The sequence below is a fragment of the Rhinoderma darwinii genome, chromosome 1 (assembly GCF_050947455.1).
Source record: "Rhinoderma darwinii isolate aRhiDar2 chromosome 1, aRhiDar2.hap1, whole genome shotgun sequence".
NCBI classification, from domain to species: Eukaryota; Metazoa; Chordata; class Amphibia; order Anura; family Rhinodermatidae; genus Rhinoderma; species Rhinoderma darwinii.
In genome coordinates, this window is record NC_134687.1 from 297696866 (window position 1) to 297722072 (window position 25207).

General features: G+C 40.7%; 1 protein-coding gene across 3 annotated transcripts; it reads left to right on the top strand.

The window, feature by feature from the left end:
- Positions 1-313: 313 nt before the first annotated feature.
- LOC142647659 (cold-inducible RNA-binding protein B-like) lies at positions 314-8661 on the top strand. 3 transcript variants are annotated; one of them, XM_075825381.1, is made up of 8 exons: positions 314-419; positions 794-904; positions 1497-1603; positions 2179-2299; positions 2561-2654; positions 3150-3217; positions 6553-6640; positions 8606-8661. In XM_075825381.1, exons 2-7 carry the CDS (start codon positions 802-804, stop codon positions 6555-6557), a joined length of 498 nt encoding a protein of 165 aa, XP_075681496.1. In that variant the 5' UTR covers positions 314-419; positions 794-801; the 3' UTR covers positions 6558-6640; positions 8606-8661. The 3 variants fall into 3 exon arrangements, with proteins under 3 accessions (XP_075681496.1, XP_075681495.1, XP_075681497.1); XM_075825380.1 differs by lacking the exons at positions 6553-6640; positions 8606-8661 and adding an exon at positions 3453-4149; XM_075825382.1 differs by lacking the exons at positions 6553-6640; positions 8606-8661 and adding an exon at positions 3453-3470 and having other exon boundaries at positions 2561-2653; positions 3145-3217.
- Positions 8662-25207: the final 16546 nt, after the last annotated feature.

Consider the following 25207-nt stretch of genomic DNA (forward strand, 5'->3'; position numbering starts at 1 on the left):
CCTAAAATGGCGCCTGCACGCCCTACTGCTGTTTTGTGCACGTGTGTAATGGCGGAACATGCTCCCCCTTTCCGGCAAATTTGATTTAATTAAACCACACCCGCTTTCCTGCGGGACAATGTAATACAGAAACTAGTCGGGAGTGGTTCTTTTAATGTAAATGTAGCAACAAAACCCTTTTGATATATACTTATCTACATTTTAATACATATGTTAAAATATTCAACGCTGCATTGTTTTATGAGCCATGCGTAAGAGGAGGTCGGTTCCTCTCAACGGCTAGATGGTACAGTCCGCCGTGTTAATGAATAATACATGAGGTGGGCGGGATCACTTATGGTATATAAGAGCGGGTCGCGGCTTTGTTGCGCACTGCGAATTGCTGTCTTTCAAGTGATACTCGTGACGAGAACAGAAAGGTGAGGAACTGCTTGGTTGTGAGAGCCTAGAGCTCTAGTTTGTGCTTTGTTGTGAGGATTATGTGTGTTTAGCTGTGATAGTTTGAATGGCGGCATTTTTTGTGCAGTAGTTAAACTGATAACGCACCTGACTATTGTATTGTACAGTGGATACTGAATTATATTACTTTAATTTTATATGCTGATTTCCACGTAACCGTTGCGTTGATGTTTTAAGTCGTGCTTGAGTCTGTCCGTCTACCGCTTGTTTTTGTTTTTTTTTATGGCGCCATTTTGAGTCTATTGTAAGCCGCATGCTAATGGCTCAGCTAGCAGCGGCCATTTTAAGGTCGTCTCTGCTGTATCTTACCCTGCCTCTTTTTGTGTTACACTAGAGCTCATCATGTCTTCAGATGAAGGAAAGCTTTTTATCGGTGGTCTGAGCTTTGACACCGACGAGCAGAACCTGGAACAAGTGTTCTGCAAATATGGACAAGTTTCAGAGGGTAAGTTGTAGACAAATGATTGCATTCTTGTAACTAATGTTTAGTGTGGGGATTTTCCTGAAGCCGGAGTACTTAACGTCCCAGCTGTAATGCGGGCTTTTTTTTTTTTTTTTGTGCGACCAGACAATGAAATTGGCGCGTTTTTTCCGCCAACTGGCCACAAAGTGCATTTTGACTGGGATGTGAACATCCCCCTCCCTTATCAAAAGATTATTCTCCCTCCCCCACTACACGAGGTTTTACCAGAAGGTCTGCACTGCTCCCCTTCCAGAACTCCGCCCTCCCCCCAACACGTGGTCATTACACTGCTCCTACAGGAAAACGTCTAATGCTTGTTGGAAACCACACCCACATCTTAGGCCTTCACACTAGTGAAGCAAGCAGCCTTTATTCTCGTTCAATCAAGCTTGTCTGGTGAGATTTATTACAATCTGGAAGCTTTTTCTTTTTAAAGTGGCCACGTTTCCTTTAAGAAAACAAAGTTAAATTTTGAATACTGTTCTTGATAAGATGGATTTGGAAACGGATTGCAGTATTTTGACTTATGTAGCTGGTTTTTAAATTTATTTATTTTTTCCCCTCTTTTGTACAGTGGTGGTTGTGAAGGACCGTGAGACAAAGAGGTCCAGGGGCTTTGGATTTGTGACATTTGAAAATCCAGAAGATGCAAAAGATGCTATGGAAGCAATGAATGGAAAGGTAAAAATGTGTTACATATGGGCATGTCAATACAAACAAGTTTACTGTAAATACACTTCTGGTGGATGGGAGGGTTGTGCAAGTTTATATGGAATATGTTTCTGTTAACTTTTTTTGTTTCAGTTCCTCACTGGCTGTTTTCTGCCTGTGTATACAATTTATAAACCTTTCTACACAAGCTAAAAACACTGTTTAGCTGCTAGGTGCAATCAGAATATACTGACTTTATTAGGAGTGAGTGTATTCATGTGGCAATCTGTGAAACTGCACCTGTCTGTCCTCACTGATTGTAAGGCTGCTGTGTATGCAGATAAGCTGCAGCCAGCCATACATCACTGCAGTGGGAGAGAGCTTCCCTCACTTGTTAATACACAAACTGAAGTCTGGTGTAATGTGACTTTTTTTTTGTTCTATGTTCACATCACTCTTGGTAAATCTGCATCTTTCGTGCAAAAAATAGTGTTGCTTTATTTAGTGGAACCCAATTATTAACTGGGGGGGTTGGGAAACATAAAGTGAACAATTGGCTGTAAATTTGCATAAATGAAATGACTGGTTTTGTTTTTTTGTTTCAGTCTGTTGATGGACGACAGATCCGTGTTGATCAAGCCGGCAAGTCTTCAGGTGATAGGCGTGGAGGTTATAGAGGAGGATCATCTGGAGGACGAGGTTTTTACCGTGGTGGCAGAGGACGTGGTATGTAGTAGTTCTGCTAGTTTTGTCGCCTCAAGTTTACAACTAGCTTTCAAGTTACAGATCACGGAGTGCACCAGTGTAATGCCAGATTTCAGAGTGCAGCATAATGTAACTGAATACCAGTTACATTACTACTTTCTGTTGTGTGTTGGACAACTTTATTTGGTGTGCTTATTTCCAAAGGTTGCATTTTTCTGCAGAAGTTGGTTATCTCAACTACATTTGAATTCGTCCTGCATAACTATGTTTACCTTTGTCTAGGTGGTGGAGACAGAGGCTATGGCGGCAGCAGCCGATTTGATAACAGGAGTGGAGGATATGGCAGCAGTGGTGGATCCAGAGACTATTACGGAAGGTGAGATAAGAACTTGAAATGAGCTAACAAGTTGGGCTCTGTTCACATCTGCGTTGGGGTCCCGTTCTGAGCTTTCAGTTAGAACGGGACCCTGAACAGACACAAACTGACATGTATGGAAACCAGAGGCTTCCATCACCATTGATTTCAATCAATGGTTGAGTCCGGTGTCCAAGGTTTCCGCTTGTCTCTGGTGTGCACCAGATCCGTTTTGACAGAAGCGATAGCATAGTCGACTACGCTATTGCTTCCGGCAAAACGACTGATCCGGTGCACAACAGACCAATGGAAACCATGGACACCAGATCAGTCAATGAAATCATTGGTGATTGAAACAGATACCTGGTTTCCATGTCAGTTTGTCTCTTCAGGGTCCCGTTCTAACAAAGCTCAGACAATGTCAGAACGTGACCCCAAAGCAGATGCGAACCGAGCCTTTCAGGCTTTATTTGCTATTGTATAGTAACATATTTTTCCTTTTTATCCTATTGTTAGTGGAAGGAGTCAAGGGGGGTATGGTGACCGGTCAGGAGGATCCTACCGAGATGGCTATGACAGCTATGGTAAGTAAATTAGTCAAAGGGTTTGGGTATGGGTATTCTCATGGAGGTGGGCTTAAATGTTTTTGATTTTTCTTTGTCCTTCGGCACCCAACTACTGATTACAGGGGCTGCCTGAAACCATACATACTTTGTCTTGCTATAGTTATCATTCTACATGGGTTGGGTTTAGACATAGTGTAATGTTCTGACCAATGCTTCAAGTGACTTTACAACTGTGCCTGCTTCTTGTCCTCAGCTACACACGACTAAAACTCCTGACTCAAGATCATCCTTCCAGTGGCTGTATTTATAAAGATTTTTGGAGCTTCGCAGAACAGTTAATGTCTAGTCTAATTTGTGTTCAGTTTTATACCAATCTGTTAAATTATCCTGACAGCCTCACTGGTAGTACATGGAACATTTCTATTTAAGGTGTAACGTTAAGACCTTGGTTCTAATGTTATGGTTTTGATGTTCCATTGGGCTGCTCAGATGGGAGTTTCTTGTTGCTATTTTAAGTTGGCAGATTCTATCCTTGGTGACTGGTTCCTGCTCAGGAAGAGTAAAGCTGTTGCATTAACAGAACTGTTTATGTAAAAGCTTTATTCTGTACCACAATCTATTTCATCACTTTATGTTCTGTATATAGTGAAGGGGACTGAGACCCTGGAGCTTTTTTGTTTGTTTTTTTTGAGCACAACTCCAGAAAAATAAAACCTTTAATATAACAAGGTAGGGCAAGCCTAGGTTCGTTGTAAATAGTGGCTAAACCTCCTTGATATATCTAAAGTTAAGCCTAATTTCTTAAAACCACAAGAAGTTCTTGAAAATGTTTGTTTATATTGTCGTTTTTTACTGAAAAAAAATGCGAATATTGTAATCAATTGGCTAAAGAATTGTATTTTTACTTTCATTTTGGCTTCACGAAGCCTATTAAAAGACCATCTGAAAAATGACGCTCTTGACATTTACCTTATGCACAACACTGGTTAGGTAGATGTCATACAATTGAGTTGCTTGGCTAATATTGCATTTTAGCTTAGGTTCTGTCACTAGTATAGTAATGCCCAATCTCCAAGCTAATCTAATAGGCGCTGTCACACTAATGCTAGTGAAAATTGTCACTTAACATTATGAGCTTTTTCCCAAATATGCAAATGAGGATACTAAACAGGTGGGTGACATGTGATTGTGATATCAGGAATGGAAACTGTATACTATATTATCACCCTGTGTTGCTGGGAAGAGAACTGTAGGACTGATTGTACTGTCATACAGAACCTTTACACCACCCAGAGTGAAAAGATGGTTGCATCACATTTGGCAAGTATAGCTACATTAGCATATTTAGAAAAAAAACACAGCTGCAAATTGCATCACATTTGGCAAGTATAGCTACATTAGCATATTTATAAAAAAAGCACAGCTGCAAATCTTTGAGAGAAAAAAATGACACTAGTTATCAGTTTTAGATTAAGAGATGGGGCATTAATAAACTAGTGACAGAGCCTCTGAATCTACCATATAAGTAGTGTAAAATACAAACTGCTGTAAAAAGACTTTCTGGGATGTTATAAAAGGATTCCCTCCACCCAATACAGATCAGTCTTAAATAGATAAATCAGAAGATCTTGCCAGCATGTATTGGATCACAGATCTCCTCTTGGCATGCTGCTGATTTTTCCAGAGGAGCCAAAAGAAAAACCTTTTAGGTACTCAATAGCGAAGTGACTTTTTTTGTTACACATGCCATGAATAGCTGCTTTTCTACTCCACTGATTCCCTGCAATGAATAAAGAGGCTACTGCCCCTTCTATTCTGTAGTAGAGGATACGCAGCTGTCTTTTCTAATTGCAGCATGACATTCCTTGGTTTTAATATTAGAGGTTGTTGATGCCAACTGATCTAGTTATGGCATATCTTGTGAAATACTTTGTTTTATGTAGGTTTATTTTTTATTTAAAGGGGCTGTACCACAAACTAGAATTTGGTGGTTTTATTTTAATCTAGAACTGTTCAAACTCTATTTAAAAATTCCCGTGAGTAAATGCACTTAAGCATGGTGTATTCATCTAACTTCTGAGTGCTGGTGGATATGCACAGCCAGTCTGCATAGTGGTCATCTGTTCACTGAAATGGCTCTCGTCAGCGAAGGAGCAGAGCCTATGTAGTATAGCTAAGACTCCTCAGCTTTTAGGATTTGAAAGACTATCGTCAGCTACCGTGGGGGGGTGCAATTCTGACTAGCTCGCTTCCAACCTCTGGGTTGCAAATTAATTAAACATTAATGGGATAACCAATTTATAAATGAGCTCTGCATTGCCAGAGCTGCAATCAGTTAAAATTGCGGTTTGCTTAGTGTCATTTTGAGGAATATAATTCCGACTAGCGCTAAAGGGGTTTAAGTGTGAATGGCACCCTTTCATCCTGAGAAACGGTGGCTCTGGGGTGAGACTGGCATGTATCTGGCATCAGAAGATGACTTACTCCTCACATTCCCTCCTGGGTATTTAAAAAAATAAATAAAAATCCAGCAGTGTTGGTTTTTGTGACCCACCCCCCCCCCCCCCCTTCAATATGAAAACTGAATATGATGGTACCCTAGACAATAACAGCTTCAGTGTTAGTTGGAAGTCAATGACTGATGCCCTCCTGCAGTGTCAGCTGAGGTTTTTTTTATACTTAGCTTACTGTCAATGGGTCATTCATATTTAGCTTAACATTGAGCACAACTTAATCAGAATTGCAGTTCTCACTCCTACAGCCATTTTGTACAAAAATGACAAGCTTTCCACCCGTTGCATAAACTGCAGATAAATAGTTCAGATTATTTCTAGATTAAAAAAAAAAAAAATGTTAGTACAATTCTGTTGCCTTCTGAGAATCTCCTGCTAGAATACAGAATCTGCAGTTTCCTTGGAGAAGTGAAGTGTTGTGCATCCTGTGAAGCCTGACGAAAGCTGCTCTTGGCTAGTTCATTTGTGGAATTTAGTCCAGTATTTTGAGGTAACTCTTTTGCTCATGTCCACATTCCTTTCTTGAATTCATGATGTACTTGTGAAACCTCCAAATAGCTTTAACCATACAATATCTGATACTACTGTGCTACTTGTCATTTACAAATCATCTCTGGAAATCTGAGTCTGGCTACTGCCCAAAACCCAGAATTTACTGAAACTTATTATTTTTTAATTTTTTTCCTCCTCCCCTTCAGTACTTCACTTTATTTATTTTCTACTGTCCCACTCAAGTCATGCAGTAGGTGACAGTCCAAATATTGTCTGCCCACTCGTTAAGATGTGTTAACTGTGCGATAACAGTGGTACAATCTAGCCAACTCTTATTTTGTTTTCCAGGATGAAGCTGATGTACAACCATATTTTGGCAGTTGTTGATTAGCTTGCTGGCTGTAGTATGATCTATATTGCCAAGTGTAAATACCAGGTAAGTGTTCATGTTGGAAATCACTTAGAAGCACTCCCACTTTTTTTTTTTCTCTAACTCTGTTCCTTTGGAAAGACACTATGTAAATTGTGATGAAGGTAATCTTACCGATGGATGTATTTGAGTTATCCACTCGTCATCAGCTGTCGTGTGACCAGCAATAAGGCTCCAATTGCCAGTGTCCTGTGTGGACAGGAAGTCATAGGAATGAATGGAGAAACTGACATGAGATGTGGCAGTATGAGAGCCTTATTGCTGGTCACAAGATGCAGCTGATGACCAGAAGGAAGTGGATAACTCACAAATACAGCCGCTGTTAAGATTACAATTTACATAATATGCCTATCTTATGGGCCAGAGACAAAGCACTCCCACAAACCTTTTAAACAGCCAAGACACTGGCTGTTTTCTGGATTTGAAATGTGTTTTTTTTTTTAAAAAAAAATACATTACACTAATTTTAACACTTCAAATGTGAGTATAGCTCAGGGCTTCATTCAGATGGCTGCATTAGGGCCATGTGAACGACTTATAGCATTCACTTTTAATAGACAAAACAAACTCGAACACTTGTAGAGGTTTTTTTTTTTAGGCTTCATGCCCACTTCAGTCTTCAGGGTGCTAGCTGTTCTGATGGCTAGCACACTGACCCATTCATTTCAATGGGGCCATGCACACTTCATTTTTTTTTTTTTTTTTTTTACGGTCCCGTTGCTCCCTTCTGACAAGTAGAGCATGTCCTACTTTGGTCCGAGATTCTGTGACCATGAGGCCCATGCAAGTCAATGAGGCCATCAAAAAAATCTGAAGACACACGAAAGGCGTCCGTGTGACTGAGCCGTTGCCTAGCAACGGCTGGGCAGGCAGAAGTACATTAGAGATTACAGTAATCGGCAGCCACTTATCTCTATCCAGCACTGATGGAGAGAAGAGGCTGCTGATCAAAATAAAATAAGCAGTTCATACGTACCCCAGTCGTTGTCTTGGTGACGAGTCACTTCCTGTCCGACCTTCCTGTATGATGCGGCAGTCCATGTGGCTTGTGACTGGCTGCAGATGCGGTCATGTGGGATGAAGCATCATCCCTGGAGGCTGGCCTTCTGACATTCTCTAGTCCGGTGTGACCGCCATGGCAGCCTGTGATTGGCTGCAGCGGTGACATGGGATGAAATGTCATCCCAGGAGGCTGGACAAAAGGAAAATGCAGGGAGTTCTGGGTAAGTATGAACTGATTTTTTTTATTTAATACTTTGCAAGTGCCGAGAATGGTCATTCTTCAGTGCTAGTCACTGTCCAGGGTGCTGAAAGAGTTACCACTGATGCAGCCCAGTAAGGCTGGATTCACACGAGCACATTAACGTCCGTGACGGATGTATTTCGGCCGTATGTCCCACACCGAACTCGGTGAAGGGAGCCGGGCTCCTAGCATCATAGTTATGTACGACGCTAGGAGTCCCTGCCTCTCCGTGGAACTACTGTCCCGTACTGTAATCAGGTTTTCAGTACGGAACAGTTGTCCTGCAGACGCAGGGACTCCTAGCGTCGTACATAACTATGATGCTAGGAGCCCGGCTCCCTGCACGGAGTTCGACAGTACCATGCTCAAACCACACGGCAGCTAAAACGGGGGCACGGATCCGTCAAACGGCCGCTAAAACGGTGAAGGAAGTGTGCACGAGGCCTTAGGGGGAACTGCACCTACTTTACTAAAAATCACACCTTTTATCTGGTGTTTGGATTTGCCAACTTTGAACTTTGCCTGTTATGATCTGCGCTACTATGTTTTTGTTTTTAAAATACCTAAATCGGGTTTAATGTGGGCCTTTTGTGCCTTCTGCATCTATTGAGATTTTGTTACATTATATACAACACAGGGCAGCTGCCAGAAGTGTTCAGTTCTGTGACCTATTAGCAGACACTAGAGGCTATGTGGGTCTTAACATACTCTTTTATTTTTATCCACAGGTTCATCTGAAGTGGCTGGGCGTAATGCTATAAATAAAGTTTTATTTTCCTATGAATATTTGTTTGTGTGTTTACTGTGCAGAAGCCTCACTGGTCAAGACTTCAAAATGTGTGGAAATATACAGAAGCTGCCAGATACACTCAACCCTGCTGTGCCAATCACTAGTTTTATTGTGCTTTTGAAAAGGTCAATAGTTACAGCATGTAAAATGACAATGGAGCCCGGCCTAGGGATGTAGTAAAAAAAAACTCGGTCCGTTTAAGTGCTGAGTAGCCTAGAGTTAAAGGCTGTGTGGTTTCCTGAAAGGGAATGTGTCGCTAGAATTTTTTTTAAACAGTTACTGTAGAAATGATTAAACATTGTTCTAATTTTTTCACTAGTTGGGAAATATAGATTCTAATTTATAACATTTCCCAGTGCTGGTCACTAGATAGAGCAATTCCCAAAATTGCAGCATTGGCATGTGGTAAAGCAACCACATTGCTTTATGCTGCAAAATTTGAGAAGACACTCGCTCTAGAACAACCTGCATGCATCATATGTCCTAGGGGGAGCTACACTGGGGTAGTCACTTGTTGTGAAGGATCTGGGTGTACTTGTAAATCAAACTAAACAGCATGCAGTGTCAATCAGCTGCTTCAAAGGCCAGCAGGATATTGTCGTGTACTCGCGGGACAGGGATGTAATTGCCACTTTACAAAGCATTAGTGAGGCCTCATCTAGAATATGCAGTCCAGTTCTGGGCTCCTGTTCATAGAAATTATGCCCTGGAGTTGGAAAAAATACGAAGAGCAACGAAGCTAATTAGGGGCATACATGGCTTTAAAAAAGGCTTAGATAATTTCCTAGAACAAAAAAAAGTATTGGCTCCTATGTGTAGAAATTTTTTTCCTTCCCTTTTCCCGTCCCTTGGTTGAACTTGATGGACATGTGTCTTTTGTCAGCTGTACTAACTACTATGTAGTGAGCTCACAGAATACCCCCTCCCTTATCCTGGCTAGTGCCAGGAGAAAGGAGGGGATTGAACGTTCAAACCTACGCTGTCGCCATTTTTTGAGCGAACACAGTTTAGTAGGTTTACATACGGTAGTAAACACCGTAAAACACGTACATACACAGATAACTTCCCTGCTCCTGCCGCCTCCGCTCCAAGTGCTTGCATTAGAACACAAGTCTGGAAGCCGCGCCCGGAAGTAGTAATCTTACTGTCCCGCCGCGGCTTCCGGTCCACAAGAAAATGGCGCCGGACGGCGCTCGGCCGAAGACCTTCCATTTGGACTGTGTGGGAGCAGTGCATGCGCCGTTCCCACACAGACGGCGTACAGCGTAGTGAATAGAACGGGTCCCGTTCGCATTCACTATGGGGCTGTATTCCATGTCTGTCATTAATCAGATTAACCCCTTAATGACCGGGCCATTTTGCACGTTAATGACCAAGGATTATTTTTTGTTTTTTCATGGTCGCATTCCAAGAGTCGTAACTTTTTTTTAATTCCGTCGACATAGCCGTATAAGGGCTTGTTTTTTGCGGGACGAGTTGTATTTTGTAATTGCACCATTTTTAGATGCTTACAATATATTGATTAACTTTTATTTTAGGAGAGAATTGAAAATAAGCAGCTATTCCAGCATTAATTTTCACATTATAAATTTACGCCGTGTACTATGCAGCGTAAATAACATGTTAACTTTATTCTATGGGTCGGCAGGATTACGGGGATACCAAATATGTAAAGGTTTTGTTTTTCCTACGTTTGCACAATAAAAACCCTTTTAGAAAAAAATTACTTGTTTTTGCATCGCCGCATTTCAAGAGCCGTCATTTTTTTATTTTTCCCTCGATGTGGCCGTATGTGGGCTTGTTTTTTGCGGGCCAATGTATGGTTTTCATTAGTACTATTGGAGTACATAGGACTTATAGATTAAATGTTATTTTTTATGGGGGGAATGGGAGAAAAGGAGAATTTTGTCGTTGTTTTTTTGGACGCCGTTCATCCGGCGGTTTAATGTGTTAATTTTATTGGTCAAGTTGTTACGATCGCGGGGATACCATATATGTGTATGTGTGATTTGTTTTGACACTTTTACTGAATAAAACCACTTTTTGGGCAAAAAAAGTAGTTTTATTTGATTTTGACTAATTATTATTTTTTTTCTACAAACTTTATTTAACTGATTGGCATATTTTTTTTTTTTAAGTCCCATCAGGGGACTTCACTATGCGATCTGCCGATCGCATATATAATGCTTTGGTATACTTAGTATACCCAAGCATTATTGCCTGTCAGTGTAAATCTTGCAGGCAACCTGTTAGGTCATGCCTCCGGCATCGCCTAACAGGCAGTTGCGGAAGACAGACCTGGGGGTCTTTGTTAGACCCCCGGCTGTCATGGAAACCCGACGGCGACCCGCGATTTGTTTGCGGGGGCGCCGATCGGGTGACAGAGGGAGCTCCCTCCCTCTGTCAAACACAGATGCCGCTGTCACTATTGACAGCAGCATTTATTGGGTAAAACTGCCGGAATCGAAGCGCACTTCGATTCCGGCAGGAGCCAGGCTGTGTATAACAGCCGTGCTCCTGCCGCTGATCGCATGGGTACAGTCTCAGTACCCGCGCCATCACAGGACGGATATATCTGTCCTCCTGCGCGAACTAGCAGCAGCTGCTGAGGACGGATATATCCGTCCTTCGGCGTTAAGGAGTTAAAAAAAAAATGGCAACCCCCACAGACAGGGAAAAAGTTCAAAAATAAAAAAAAGTAAAACGCAAAAAAATAAAAAAAACAATTTTTAATAAAACTAAGCAGATTGATCTAAATTGTCTTTTTTTTTTTTGTTTTTTTTTTGCAACACCCTTCCTTTAAAGAGACTTGTCACCATTATAAGTGCCTCCTACATAATCTGATCGGTGCTGTAATGTAGATAATAGCAGTGGTTTTTATTTTGAAAGTCAATATATTTTGAGCAAGTGAAGAGCAATTTTATATTTGTTAATTACTTTCTTAACCTTTTCCCGCGCTGTTCTGCAATAGTATGTCCTGCAGAGGGGTTAGTTCCCGCATCCAGACGTACTAATGGGGAGTAGTTCCCGGAGCACACTGTCCTAACGGACAATGTCCGGGAAACGGGAGGTCAGCTGTCCCTGACACTCCAGCCTTGCGCCGCTGATTTAGGCAATTAACCCCATAAATGCGGCGACGGATTGCCGTCGCCGCATTTAAGTGGTTTGAAGCACATCGGCTGCCCCCACAAAGTGATTGTGGTGGCTACTGATGCTTGTCGTGGCAATCGGAGGTCAGACAATGACCTCTGGGTTGCCATGTACGGAAGCCTCGGAGGAGCAGCCTCCTGCCGCTCCTCCGAGACTTCCTATCAGTGTGACTGTCTCCTCACAATGACAGTTGGAGTGCATTACACTACGTGTGTAATGTACTCCAGCAGCGATCAGAGCTGCAACTCTAAGTGTCCCCTAGTGGGACAAGTGAAAAAAGTAATAAAAATGTTTTAAAAAAGTGTAAAAATATAAGTTATATAAACAAACACTTAATTTTTTTTTTCTATAATAAGACTTTCATTATAGGAAAAAAATTAACACGTTAAGTACACATATCTGGTATCACCGCGTTCGTAACGACCCCAACTATAAAATCTTTCCCGCACGATGAACACCCCAATAAAATCAATAAAAAAACGACACCAGAATCGCTATTTTTTTGGTCACCACCCCTCCCAAAATAGAGAATAAAAAGTGATCAAAGTCGCATGTACCCGAAAATAATACCGATAAAAACTACAACCCGTCCCGCAAAAAAACAAGCCCTTACACCGCTTTTTTGACTGAAAAATAAAAAAAGTTATGGCTCTCAGAATATGGTGACAGAAAATAAATTATTTTATAAAAAAGATTTTATTGCGCAAACGCTGCAAAACATTAAAAAAACCTATATACCTACATATGGTATCGCCGTAATCGTACCGACCCGCAGGATAAAATATAATGGTCATTTATAGCCCAGGGTGAACGCCGCAAAAAAATAAACTAAAAATCATTGTCAGAATTGATGGTTTTTGGTCACCTTGCTTGCAAAAAAAATATGTAATAAAAAGTGATAAAAAAAAAAATCGCATGTACCCCAAAATAGTACCAATGAAAAGTACAGATTGTCCCGCAACAAAAGCCCTCACACAGCTCCGGTGGTGAAAAAATAAAGACGTTCTGGCTCAGAATATGGCGATGCAAAATGTGCAGTGTTTTCTAAAAGCGGGTAACATCCGACACCATTTATCAGTGCGACACTGGCCACACATCTATGAATTATTATTTATTTACCGCATTTTTATACCCTGTTATTATTGTTCTCTGCACAGATTACATATGCCCCCACATTATAAACTGAAATACCAGCGAAACCCAAAACAGAAAAACTACCAAGCAAAATCTGCGCTCCAAAAGCAAAATGGCGCTCCCTCCCTTCTGAGCCTTGCAGCGTCCCCAAACAGCAGTTTGCGCCCACATATATGGCATCGCCATACCCGGGAGAACCCGCTTAACGCTTTGAGGTATTTGTCTTCAGTGGCACAAACTGGGCACGACATATGCACTAAAATTGGATATCAGTGCAAAATTGTAATATTCACACCATCCGCTGTGCATTAACCCCTTTGAGCACTATGACTTAATAGCACGTCATGGTGTGGGGGTGATGTATGGAGCGGGCTCACGTGCTGAGCCCGCTCCATACGCTGCGGGCGTCGGCAGTGCATTACAGCTGACACCCAGGACTAACGGACAGGAACAGCGATCGTGTGGTTACAGGAGCCTGTAAGAATAACAATATACTGCAATCATTAGTATCGCAGCATATTGTACCCGCGATCCAATGATCGCTAGTACAAGTACCCTAAGGGGACTAATAAAATGTGTAGAAGAATTAAAGTTATTAGTAAGAAAGAAAAAAAAAACCTTTTCCCATTTTTCTTCAAAAGTAATGTAAAAAAATTAACAATTGATATCGCTACGTCCGTAAAAGGCCGAACTATTACAATATACCATTATTTAACTCGCACGGTGAACACCGTAAAAAACTTAAATAATTGAAACCGCCAAAATCGCTGTAGTTTTCGTTTTTACCGCACGGCGAAAGCTGTAAAAACGAAAACCCCCAAAAATGGAATCAGATTTTTATCCTATATTCCTATATTTTCCTATTTTGTTTCAGTTTCCCAGTACTTTTTATGGCTCTTTAAATGGTATCAATAGAAACTACAATTCCTCCCGCAAGAAATAAGCCCTCACATCACTACTGACGGAGAAAGAAAAAAGTTATGGCTCTTGGAAGACGGGCAGTGAAAAACGAAAATAAGAAAGCAAAAAATGGATCAGTCCTGAAAGGGTTAATTCATTTCTAATGAAAAAAATGTATGACCACATGTGGGGTATTTCCGTACCCGGGAGAAATTGCTTTACAAAAATTGGTTGTTTATTTCTCCTTTATCCCTTGTGAAAATGAGAAAATTCAACATTTTAGTGGAAAAAAATTGTGATATTAATTTTCTCCGCCTAATTCTAATAAATTCTGCAAAAGACCCGTGGAGTCTAAATGCTCACTGTACCCCTAGAAAAATTCCTTGAGGGGGGTTTCCAAAATGGGGTAACTTGGGGGGCTTCCACTGTTTTGGTCTCCAGGGCGTTGCAAAGGCGGCACCGAAAAACATTCCAGCAAAATCCGTGCTCCAAAATCCAAATGGCGCTACTTCCCTTCTTAGCGCTTCCATGGGTCCAATCAGCAGTTTATTACCACATATGGGGTATTGCCGTAATCAGGAGAAAATGCTTTACAAATGTTGTGGTTCTTTTTTTCCTTTATTCCTTGTAAAAATGTAAAATTTCTATGCTTTTTCAGAAAAAAAGTTGATTTTCATTTTCACTGCCTAATTCCACTAAATTCTGCAAGAAACCTGTGTGGTCAAAATGCTAACTATACCCCTAGATAAATTCCTTGAGAGGTGTCGTTTCCAAAATGGGGTCACTTTTGGAGGGTTTCCCCTGTTTTGGTCCCTCAAGGGGGTTGCAATCGCGACATGGAACCGAAAACCAATCCAGCAAAATCCATGCTCCAAAATCCAAATGGCGCTCCTTCCCTTCTGAGCCTTGCTGTGGGTACAATCAGTAGTTTATTACCACATATGGGATATTACCGTAATCGGAAGACATTGCTTTACATATTTTGGGGTGCATTTTCTTTATTATTTCTTGTAAATATAAAAAATTTCTATGTTTTTTGAGAAAAAAGTAGATTTTCATTTTTACAGACTAATTCTAATAAATTTAGCGAAAAACCTGTGCTGTTAAAATGCTAACTATACACCTAGATAAATTCCTTGAGGGGTGTAGTTTCCAAAATGGGGTAACTTTTGCGTTGTTTCCACTGTTTTGGCACCACAAGACCTCTTCAAACCTAAAATATAGTCTAAAAAAAAGGAGGCCCAAAATCGACTAGGTGCTCCTTTGATTCTGAGGCCAATGCTTCAGTCCATTAGCGCACTAGGGCCACATGTGGTATATTTCTAAAAACTGCAGAATCTGGGCAATAAATATTGAGTTGCATTTCTCTGGTAAAACCTTCTTTGTTACAAAAAATAAATGTATTAAAGATTAATTTATGCAAAAAAAGTTACATTTGTAAATTTCACCTCTACTTTGCTTTAATTCCTGTGAAACGCCTAAAGGGTTAAAACACTTTGTGAATGCTGATTCGAATACTTTGAGGTGTGCAGTTTTCAAAATGGGTCGACTTCTGGGGATTTTCTAATACATAGGGCCCTCAAAGCCACCTCAGACTGAACTGGTCCCTGAAAAAATAGCCTTTTGAAATTTTCTTTAAAATAAGAAATTTCTGCTAAAGTTCGAAGCCTTGTAACGTCCTAGAAAAATAAAAGGACGTAACAAAAAACTATGCAAACATAAAGTAGACATATGGGAAATGTTAACTAGTAACTATTTTGTGTGGTATTACTATCTGTTTTACAAGCAGATACGTTTAAATTTCGAAAAATGCAAATTTTTTCTAAATTGTGTTTTTCAGAAATAAATACCAAAATTATCGAAAAAATTTTCACTAACATAAAGTACAATATGTCACGAGAAAACAATCTCAGAATTCCTTGGATAGGTAAAAGCATTCCAACGTTATTACCACATAAAGTAACACATGTCAGATTTGAAATAATCGGCTGGGTCCTGAAGGCCAAAACAGGCTGGGTCCTGAAGGGGTTAATAGACAACTGGGCGTCATACACTTCTCATTGTTCCAGCCCATTGTTAGTGTGATTGTGCAGTGAAAGAAGCTGGGCTAGAACAATGAGGTGTATGACACTGGTCAGCGTCATACAACGCCCAGTTAGTAAAAACACGACCAGTTGTCTAAGAAACGAACATCTAAAATTGCTCATAACTTGTGCAAAAATAGTTTTTCAAAATAAGAAACACTTATCTACATTACAGGGCCGATCACATTTATGTAGGAGATAGGGCACTTATGTGGTGCCAGAGCCTCTTTAACCCCTTAATGACCAAGCCATTTTTTACGTTTTTCCATCGTCGCATTCCAAGAGCTGTAACCTTTTTTTATTTTTGCGTCGACATAGCTGTATAAGGTCTTGTTTTTTGCGGGACAAGTTGTATTTTTTAATAGCACCATTTTGGGGGACATATTATTTATTGATTAACTTTTATTAACTTTTTTTGGGGGGGGAATAGAAAAAAACCTGAAATTTCGCCACTCTTTTTCACGTCTTAAATCTACATCGTTTACCGTGTGATATAAATAACACTAACTATTCAGCGGGTTGTTACGATTGCAACGATACCAAATTTGTATAGATTTTGTATGTTTTACTACTTTTACACAGTAAAAACACTTGTTTTTCAAAATTATTTGTTTTTGTGTCTCCATATTTGAAGAGCCATAAGTTGTTTTTTTTGTTTTATTGTTCCGCCGATGCAGTTGTATGAGGGCATTTTTTTTTGCGGGAAGACTTGTCGTTTTTATTGGTACCATTTTGGAGTAGATGCGACTTTTTGATCACTTTTTATCACATTTTTTTAAAGTCAGGATTCACAGAAAACAGCAATTTTTCCATAGTTTTTTATTACATTTTTTACGGCGTTCACCGTGCGGGTTAAATAATGTAATAGATTTATAGTCGGGGTCGTTATGGATGCGGCGATACCAAATATGTAACTTTTTTACTTTATTTTGCTTTTTTAATAGTAAAGCATTTTGTAAGGGGAAAAGGTGGGTTTTTTTTAACTTTTTTTTTTAATTAACTTTATTAAACTTTTTTTTTATTAGTCCCACTAGGGGACTTTAATATGCGATTCTCCGATCGCTATTATAATACACTGCAATACTTTTGTATTCCGGTGTATTACTGCCTGTCTGTTTAAAACGGACAGGCATCTGCTAGGTCATGCCTCCGGCATGTTCTAGCAGGCATTCGCTCCAGGCAGACCTGGGGGCCTTTATTAGGCCCCCGGCTGCCATTGGAGACAGACACTCGGCGATCGTATCGCAGGGTGTCGGTGGGAGAGAGAGGGAGCTCCCTCCCTCCAAAACCACTCAGATGCGGTGCATGCTATTGTGCACCGCATCTGAGGGGTTAAACGGGTGAGATCGATACTAATATCGATCTCACACGGCAGAGCAGGGACGCCCCCAGCCCTCAGCTGCCTCTGGCAGCTAAGAGCAGGGGGATTTGACAGCTCCCTGCTCTGTTTACTTATCCTGATGCAGTGCCGTAAAAAGGCATATGCATCAGAATAAAGCCCGTTAGTGGCCGCCGTTAAAAGGCTTATTGGCGGTCACTAACGGGTTAAAGAGGCTCTTTCACCACATTATAAGTGGCCTATCTCCTACATAAGGAGATCAGCGCTGTAATGTAGGTGACAGCAGTGCTTTTTATTTTTTTTAAAATGGATCTATTTTCACCCCTTTTATTAGCGATTTTAGATTTACGCTAATGAATTGCTTAATGCCCAAGTGGGCGTATTTTTACTTTGGTCAGCGTCATACACTCCCCTGTACAACGCCCACTTGGTCTAATCAGCCTCATGCACTCCTCTCCATTCATTTACTCAGTGCATAGGGATCCTGCTAGATCCTTATGTGCTGTCTGACGGTATATGCACACACACTAATTACGTCCGTAAGTGACGGACGTATTTCGGCCGCAAGTACCGGACTGAACACAGTGTAATCATGTTTTCAGTACGGGACAGTTGACCTGCAGCGAGGCAGGGACTCCTAGCATCGTACATAAGTATGATGCTGGGAGCCCGGCTCCCTGCACTGTGTTCGGTCCGGTACTTGCGGCCGAAATACGGACGTAATTAGTGTGTGTGCACATACCCTTATACTAACACATTAACCCGTTAGTGACCGCCAATACGCCTTTCAACCGCGGCCACTAACGGGCTTTATTCTGATGCATATGCCTTTTTAAGGCACTGTATCAGGATAAGTAAACGGAGCAAGGAGCAGTCAAATCTCCCTGCTTTCAGCTGCCTGAGGCAGCTGGGGGGCGTCCCTCCTCTGCCGTGTGAGATCGATATTAGTATCGATCTCACCCATTTAACCCCTCAGAGGCCGTGCACAATAGCGTGCACTGCATCTGAGTGGTTTTGGAGAGAGGGAGGGAGCTTCCTCTCTGTCTCCCACAGACACCCGGCGAAAAGATCACTGAGTGTTTGTTTCTCCAATGGCCGCCGGGGGCCTAATAAAGGCCCCCAGGTCTGCCTGTAGCGATTGCCTGCTAGATCATGCCGGAGGCATGACGTAGCAGCTGTCTGTCCGTTTTAAACGGACAGGCAGTAATACACCAATACAAAAGTATTGCAGTGTATTATAATAGCGATCGGAGAATCGCATATTAAAGTCCCCTAGTGGGACTATTAAAAAAAAAAATAAAGTTTAATAAAGTTAATTAAAAAAAAAAAGTGAAAAAAATTAAACCCACTTTTTCCCCTTACAAAATGCTTTACTATTAAAAAACCAAAATAAAGTAAAAAAAAGTTACGCATATTTGGTATCGCCACGTCCGTAATGACCCAGACTATAAATCGATTACATTATTTAACCCGCACGGTGAACGCCGTAAAAAAAATTTTGGAAAAATTGCTGTTTTCTGTGAATCCTGACTTTAAAAAAAATGTGATAAAAAGTGATCAAAACGTCGCATCTACTCCAAAATGGTACCAATAAAAACGACAAGTCTTCCCGCAAAAAAAAGCCCTCATACAACTGCATCGGCGTAACAATAAAAAAGTTATGACTTCAAATATGGAGACACAAAAACAAATAAGTTTGAAAAAAAAGCATTTTTACTGTGTAAAAGTAGTAAAACATTCAAAAACTATACAAATTTGGTATTGTTGCAATCGTAACAACCCGCTGAATAAAGTTATTGTTATTTTTATCACATGGTAAATGGCGTAGATTTAAGACGCGAAAAAAAGAGTGGCAAAATGTCATGTTTTTTTTTCTATTCCCCCTCCCTCCCCCCCTCCAAAAAAAGTGTTAGTAAAAGTTAATCAATAAATATGTACCTCAAAATGGTGCTATTAAAAAATACAACTTGTCCCGCAAAAAACAAGAACTTATACAGCTATGTCGACGCAAAAATAAAAAAGTTATAGCTCTTGGAATGCGACGATGGAAAAACGTAAAAAATGGCTTGTCATTAAGGTTTAAAATAGGCTGGTCATTAAGGGGTTAACAATACTGAAGTGTTTAGACAGTGAATAGACATTCCACGGGATGTCTATTCACAATCTCTGCACTTCATTACTGTTTCTATGGTAGTTACAGTAGAGGAGGCGTAATCTCGTTGTAACCTGTCATTTACAGCGTAATCTCGCGAGATCACGCTTCCTCGGCTGTAACTACCACAGACAGAGTAACGAAGTGCAGAGATTGTGAATAGACATCCCGTGGAATGTCTATTCACTGTCCAAACACTTCAGTATTGTTAATGTGTTAGTATAAGACAGCACATAAGGATCTAGCAGGATCCCTATTCACTGAGTAAATGAATGGAGAGGAGTGTATGACGCTGATTGGTCAGCGTCATACACTCCCCTGTACAACGCCCACTTGGTCTAAAGTAAAAATACGCCCACTTGGGCATTAAGCAACTCATTAGCATAAATCTAAAATCGCTAATAAAGTGGTAAAAATAGATCGTTTTTTTTAAAATAAAAAGCACTGCTGTCACCTACATTATAGCGCCCATCTCCTTATGTAGGAGATGGGGCACTTAAAATGTGGTGACAGAGCCTCTTTAAGCTATGCTGTTGCATGATTTTGTAGACCATGACACGGCAATATTTTATGTAATGTGGCTGTGCTGTATGGTGCCTAGGGCTAATGCTTTTAGGATAGAATAATTCTGTAATATAGTATAATGCAAACCGCTGAAATTGCCTGCAAGTTTCAATTGGCAATGTACACAAAACTGGCCTGTAACTACGAGCCTGGGCCTGTGAGCGGCTCTTAGTGGCTCTGGCTAATAGTGTTCTGTAGCGCTAAGGAGAATATGGACCAGTTGCTCTCTACAACTGGATCTGGAATTTATTTTATGGCACTTTAGAAAAGTCTTTGCGACCATCCGGGGGGGCGTGTCCGGATGCCGAGGAGAGCGGTCACATAAGTCTGAGCTCCGCTCCTAGCCTCAGATAAAGCGGCTCACAACCACCCTTAAAGGTCGGGTACCGACACCAAAACTTACCCGGAGACTCCTGAAGCAGCCACAAAGCAGCAGGGATGGTGAGAGGAAGATCTAAACCGGCTGCCCCGGTTAAACTCACGTCCTTCTATCCTCCGGCGGGAAACTCACAAAATGGCGCCGGCCACCCTCTGCAGGAAAACGCTCCGGTCCTAGGAGCTCCTATCCTCTCCCAGACAGCACAATGCACAGCAGGCAGTTCAAATGTGGAAGGAACTTCAAGCACACCAGACAAGCTGTATGCACTGGATTTCAGGTCAGTCTCTCTCCCTCCTAGTTTGCCCAATCTGGGGAAATCTAGGGAAAGCAGCCCGTCTGAGGAATCAGCCATCACCTTATCTAATATGAGGAGTTTATTATCAGAATTAAGGTCATTCATGCAAAACGATTTCCAAACTGCCTTTACCACACTGTCTAAAGACATTAGAGATATTGGTGATCGCACAGCTCATCTTGAAACAAAAATGGATGAATTTTCGTCTGCTTTTAATACCTTAGTGGACGCTCAAAATGAGACAGATGAAGACATGCTGGCAGTAAAATTAAAATTGGCTGATTTGGAAGACCGCTCCAGGAGGAACAACATTCGTTTCCGCGGTATACCGGAATCCATCATGCCAGCGCAACTCAGAGAGTTCCTGATCGATTATTTTTCTGCTTTAATCCCAGAGGCAGATCAAAGAGATTTGATGATTGATAGAGTACACAGATTGCCAAAACCCAAACATCTTCCGCAAACAACGCCAAGAGATGTTCTGGCAAGAATCCATTTTTATCAAACAAAAGAGGCCATCTTGAAGTCGGCTTTTAAAAATAACGACATCCCTGAGCGGTTTGTGGGCATCTCGTTGTACGCAGATTTATCACCAACCACTATGAATCGCAGAAGAGAATTTGCGCCCTTCACAAAGCATCTACGTGACCAAGAAATTCCCTATAAATGGGGATACCCGGTCAAGCTCCTCATCACGAAAAACGGAGCCACTCATGTCCTTCACACACCCAAAGAAGCAGCGTCTCTTCTAGCAAAATGGTTTCCCGACTTCCAGCCTCGAGATCAACAAATGATGGCGAAAAAGAAACCACCGGTATTATCCCAGGAATGGACACAGGTTGGATCTCCTAAGAATCCCTGAGTTCAATCTGATTGGATATGGAGGAGAATGGTCAAGCAAGAATTTTGGACTTCCTGTTGAATCCAGAATAAGGAATACATGGTGTTGTCCGATATCCTTTTTGATAATCTTATTGCTGCAGGTTGTACTGTGCCTTTAAATCACCATGTGGGCTAGGCAGGCACTAATGTTACACGTGTTGTGTCATTTCCCTCCCATGAGGCCAACTACCTTTACAAGGAGTTGGCTAGATATATTTGAACATATTTTCATATGTGTACTCAGGTTTTTATGTTACAAGGTATCACTACTGATTGATAAGAAAAATACGTTGTGTACATATAGTCTTGTCGGGGAATAACGGGGACGAGTGGTCATCACTCATATAATAGTACTCAAGGAGGGGAGATATTTAGAGATCAGGTATGCTACAAGATTACACAGTATCGATTTTTCTTAGGGTATAATGGTCTTTAAAATATCATCTTTGAATGTGAAAGGCCTTAATAGCCCATTCAAACGCTCTCTCTTGTGGAAAGAATGTAAAATGCTGAAATGTGATGTGTTATGTGCACAAGAGACACACCTCCTGGGGAAAGACACCCACAGGCTTAAAAATGCACAGTTCCCCCATATTTTTTGTACCCCAAACTTAGGCAAGAAAAAGGGGACGTTGATTGCTATCAAAAATTCTTTGGCCTTTCAACTTATACAAGTAACTTATGATAAATGTGATAGGTTTGTAATCATACAGTGCCTTATTAACAATGAGAAATACACTTTGGTCTCACTATACGCTCCTAATAAGCATCAAGGTAGATTTCTCAAACGTTTACTTAAACTAATTGAGAATAATCAATTTGGTTCCCTAATATTATGTGGGGACTTCAATAAAGTACTGAATCCTCAATTAGACAAAAGTAGGAGCAAACCAAAAGAAAAAAACACGGATATCTATAATATTTTATTCAGGGGAAATCTCTATGACACGTGGAGAACTTGTAATGCCTCAGAAAGAGATTATTCTTTTTTCTCTCACCCCCACAAATGCTATTCCAGAATTGACTTTATTATTGCTGACCAATGGTTACTCCAGCGTGTGATCAACCCTAGCATCGGAACAATCACCTGGTCGGACCACGCCCCAGTCTCTATCTCTATTAATGAGCAATATAATCGAGTTCCCACCTCCCCCTGGCGCATAAACAACTCCTTACTAAACAAAGAGGAATACAATGCACAGATACACAAAGCGTTGACTGACTTTTTCGAAATTAATAAACCGGATGATACATCCACCTTTAACAACTGGTGCGCACACAAAGCAGTAATTAGAGGTCACCTTATCAAAATTGCGGCAACAGCGAAGAAATAAGATTAGCTAAAACAGAAGAATTGCTGCTTAAAATTAAGAAATTAGAAGATCTTAATAAAAAGAAAACCACGAGAGGTCTAACAATCGAATTAAAACAATTAAGAACACAACTTCACCAATTGTTATACCACAAGTGTGAATACGCCCTGAGAAGGAGCAGAATGATCTATTACTGGCAGGGTAATAAGGCTGGGAAGATGTTAGCTAACAAATTTAAAAACAAAACATTGAAGGCTAAAATACCCTATATTTTTAAACCATCTGGGGATAAAATCTTAAACCCACAGGGGATAGCTGAAGCCTTTGCTGAATACTATGGCCATTTATACAATTTAAACAAAGATCCTCTCACCATACAACCTACGCAGCAACTTATAGATGGCTTTCTAGATTCGGTCAATTTACCGTCGATCCCGAGTGACCAAATGATACTCCTTAATGCACAATTCACATTATCAGAGGTACAAAATGTCATTAAACAACTCAAGATTAATAAATCTCCCGGACCAGACGGTCTAACAAACGAATATTATAAACAGTTCTCTCAGATTATAGCCCCTCACCTAGTATCAATGTTCAATCAGGCCACCACTTCCGGTAGTTTTCCTAAAGAAATGCTACAAGCACTAATAATTACCCTCCCGAAACCAGGCAAATCTCCTGATAGACCCGAAAATTTTAGACCAATTTCTTTGCTAAATTGCGATTTGAAAATATATTCAAAAGTATTGGCCAACAGGTTGGTCGATATCCTTCCTTCTATAATTAATATTGATCAAGTAGGATTTATTAAAAATAGACGGTAGATGGAACTAGAAGACTAATCAACATCCTTCACTATGCAGAAACGCATAACATCCCTTCTCTGCTTCTTTCATTAGACGCAGAGAAGGCCTTTGATAGGATCCATTGGGGTTATCTAAAATCGGTTCTTGATAAAATAGGAATAGTGGGCCCGTTTGGGAAAGCCATTTTAGCTCTATACTCCGGTCCTTCCGCTTCAGTATACTCAGCCGGCTTTTTATCCTTACGCTTTGACATTACAAATGGAACTAGACAGGGATGTCCCATGTCCCCTTTAATTTTTGCTCTTTTAATGGAACCTCTGGCTGAGAAAATAAGGTCTTCTAGTTCAATTTCCGGCATCACAATAGGGAAAAAGGAACACCGTATAGGTCTGTTCGCGGATGATGTAATAATAATATGCTCTTCCCCAACCACATCCCTTCCAGAAATAAGTAAAGTCTTATCAGAATTTAGTAATGCGTCTTACTACAAAATAAACACTTCTAAGTCACAAATTCTGAATATGGGGCTTTCCCAGAAAATGGTAGCACAACTTAAAGCATCATTCCCCTTCAAATGGGTGAAAGACGCCCTGCCTTATCTAGGGGTTAATCTAACATTTCCAGTCTCAAAATTGTTTGACCAAAATGACATTCCTCGCCACAAGAAAATCATTGAGGACCTACATAATTATAAACACCACGGTGTTTCCTGGTTAGGTAGAATAGCTGCCATCAAAATGTTAACTCTTCCTAAGATTCTCTACACTTTTAGGAATGTTCCCATATTTGTGACAAACGCTTTCATAAATAAACTGCAATCCATCTTAATGAGATTCGTATGGGGGAAAACCAAATCAAGAGTTAAAGCAGATATTCTTTACAGACCCATGCGAGAGGGAGGATTGGGATGCCCCACTCTGTTACAATACTATAGAGCAGCTATCCTCGACCAATTAAAATCGTTATGGTCACAGGATCCTTCTAAACACTGGGTTTCCATTGAATCATTTGTATTGGGAAGGTACTCATTAGCAATATCCCTATCTGCATCCTCTTTATTTGGGAATCATTTGAGGTCTACACATCCTACAATAAGGGCAATCACGGAGTTATGGCACCACCTAGTTATTAAACATAGCCTGTTTTCTACGGATTATGAGAAATCTAGTATTGTACTACTGATGGCTCTCATTCCAGATCTTGACATCTCAATATGGATAGCTAATGGATTACTCCACATGTCTGATTTATGGGAAAATGACATGCTGATACCCTTCCAAACTCTGGCCCAAATGTACAATATTCAGAAACATGACTTTTATAAATATCTACAAATTAGGCATGCACTGACAACCATACCCAAACCCCTCCCATCATCAGAATCCAAATTAAGCAAATGGTTAGCAAATAATTCGTCCTCCAGAGGTAATATTTCTCAATGTTATAAATTTTTACTAAATTCCTTCCCAAACGACTTGCATATATACAAACAAAAGTGGGAACATGATCTGGATGTCATTATATCTGACGATCAATGGA

What these genes read in the sequence shown, in the direction of transcription:
- LOC142647659 (XM_075825380.1), top strand. Translation starts at nt 802, where the DNA reads ATGTCTTCAGATGAAGGAAAGCTTTTTATCGGTGGTCTGAGCTTTGAC. An exon ending in ATATGGACAAGTTTCAGAGG is followed by an intron (nt 905 to 1,496) that starts GTAAGTTGTAGA and finishes TCTTTTGTACAG; the next exon opens with TGGTGGTTGTGAAGGACCGT. An exon ending in TGGAAGCAATGAATGGAAAG is followed by an intron (nt 1,604 to 2,178) that starts GTAAAAATGTGT and finishes TTTTTGTTTCAG; the next exon opens with TCTGTTGATGGACGACAGAT.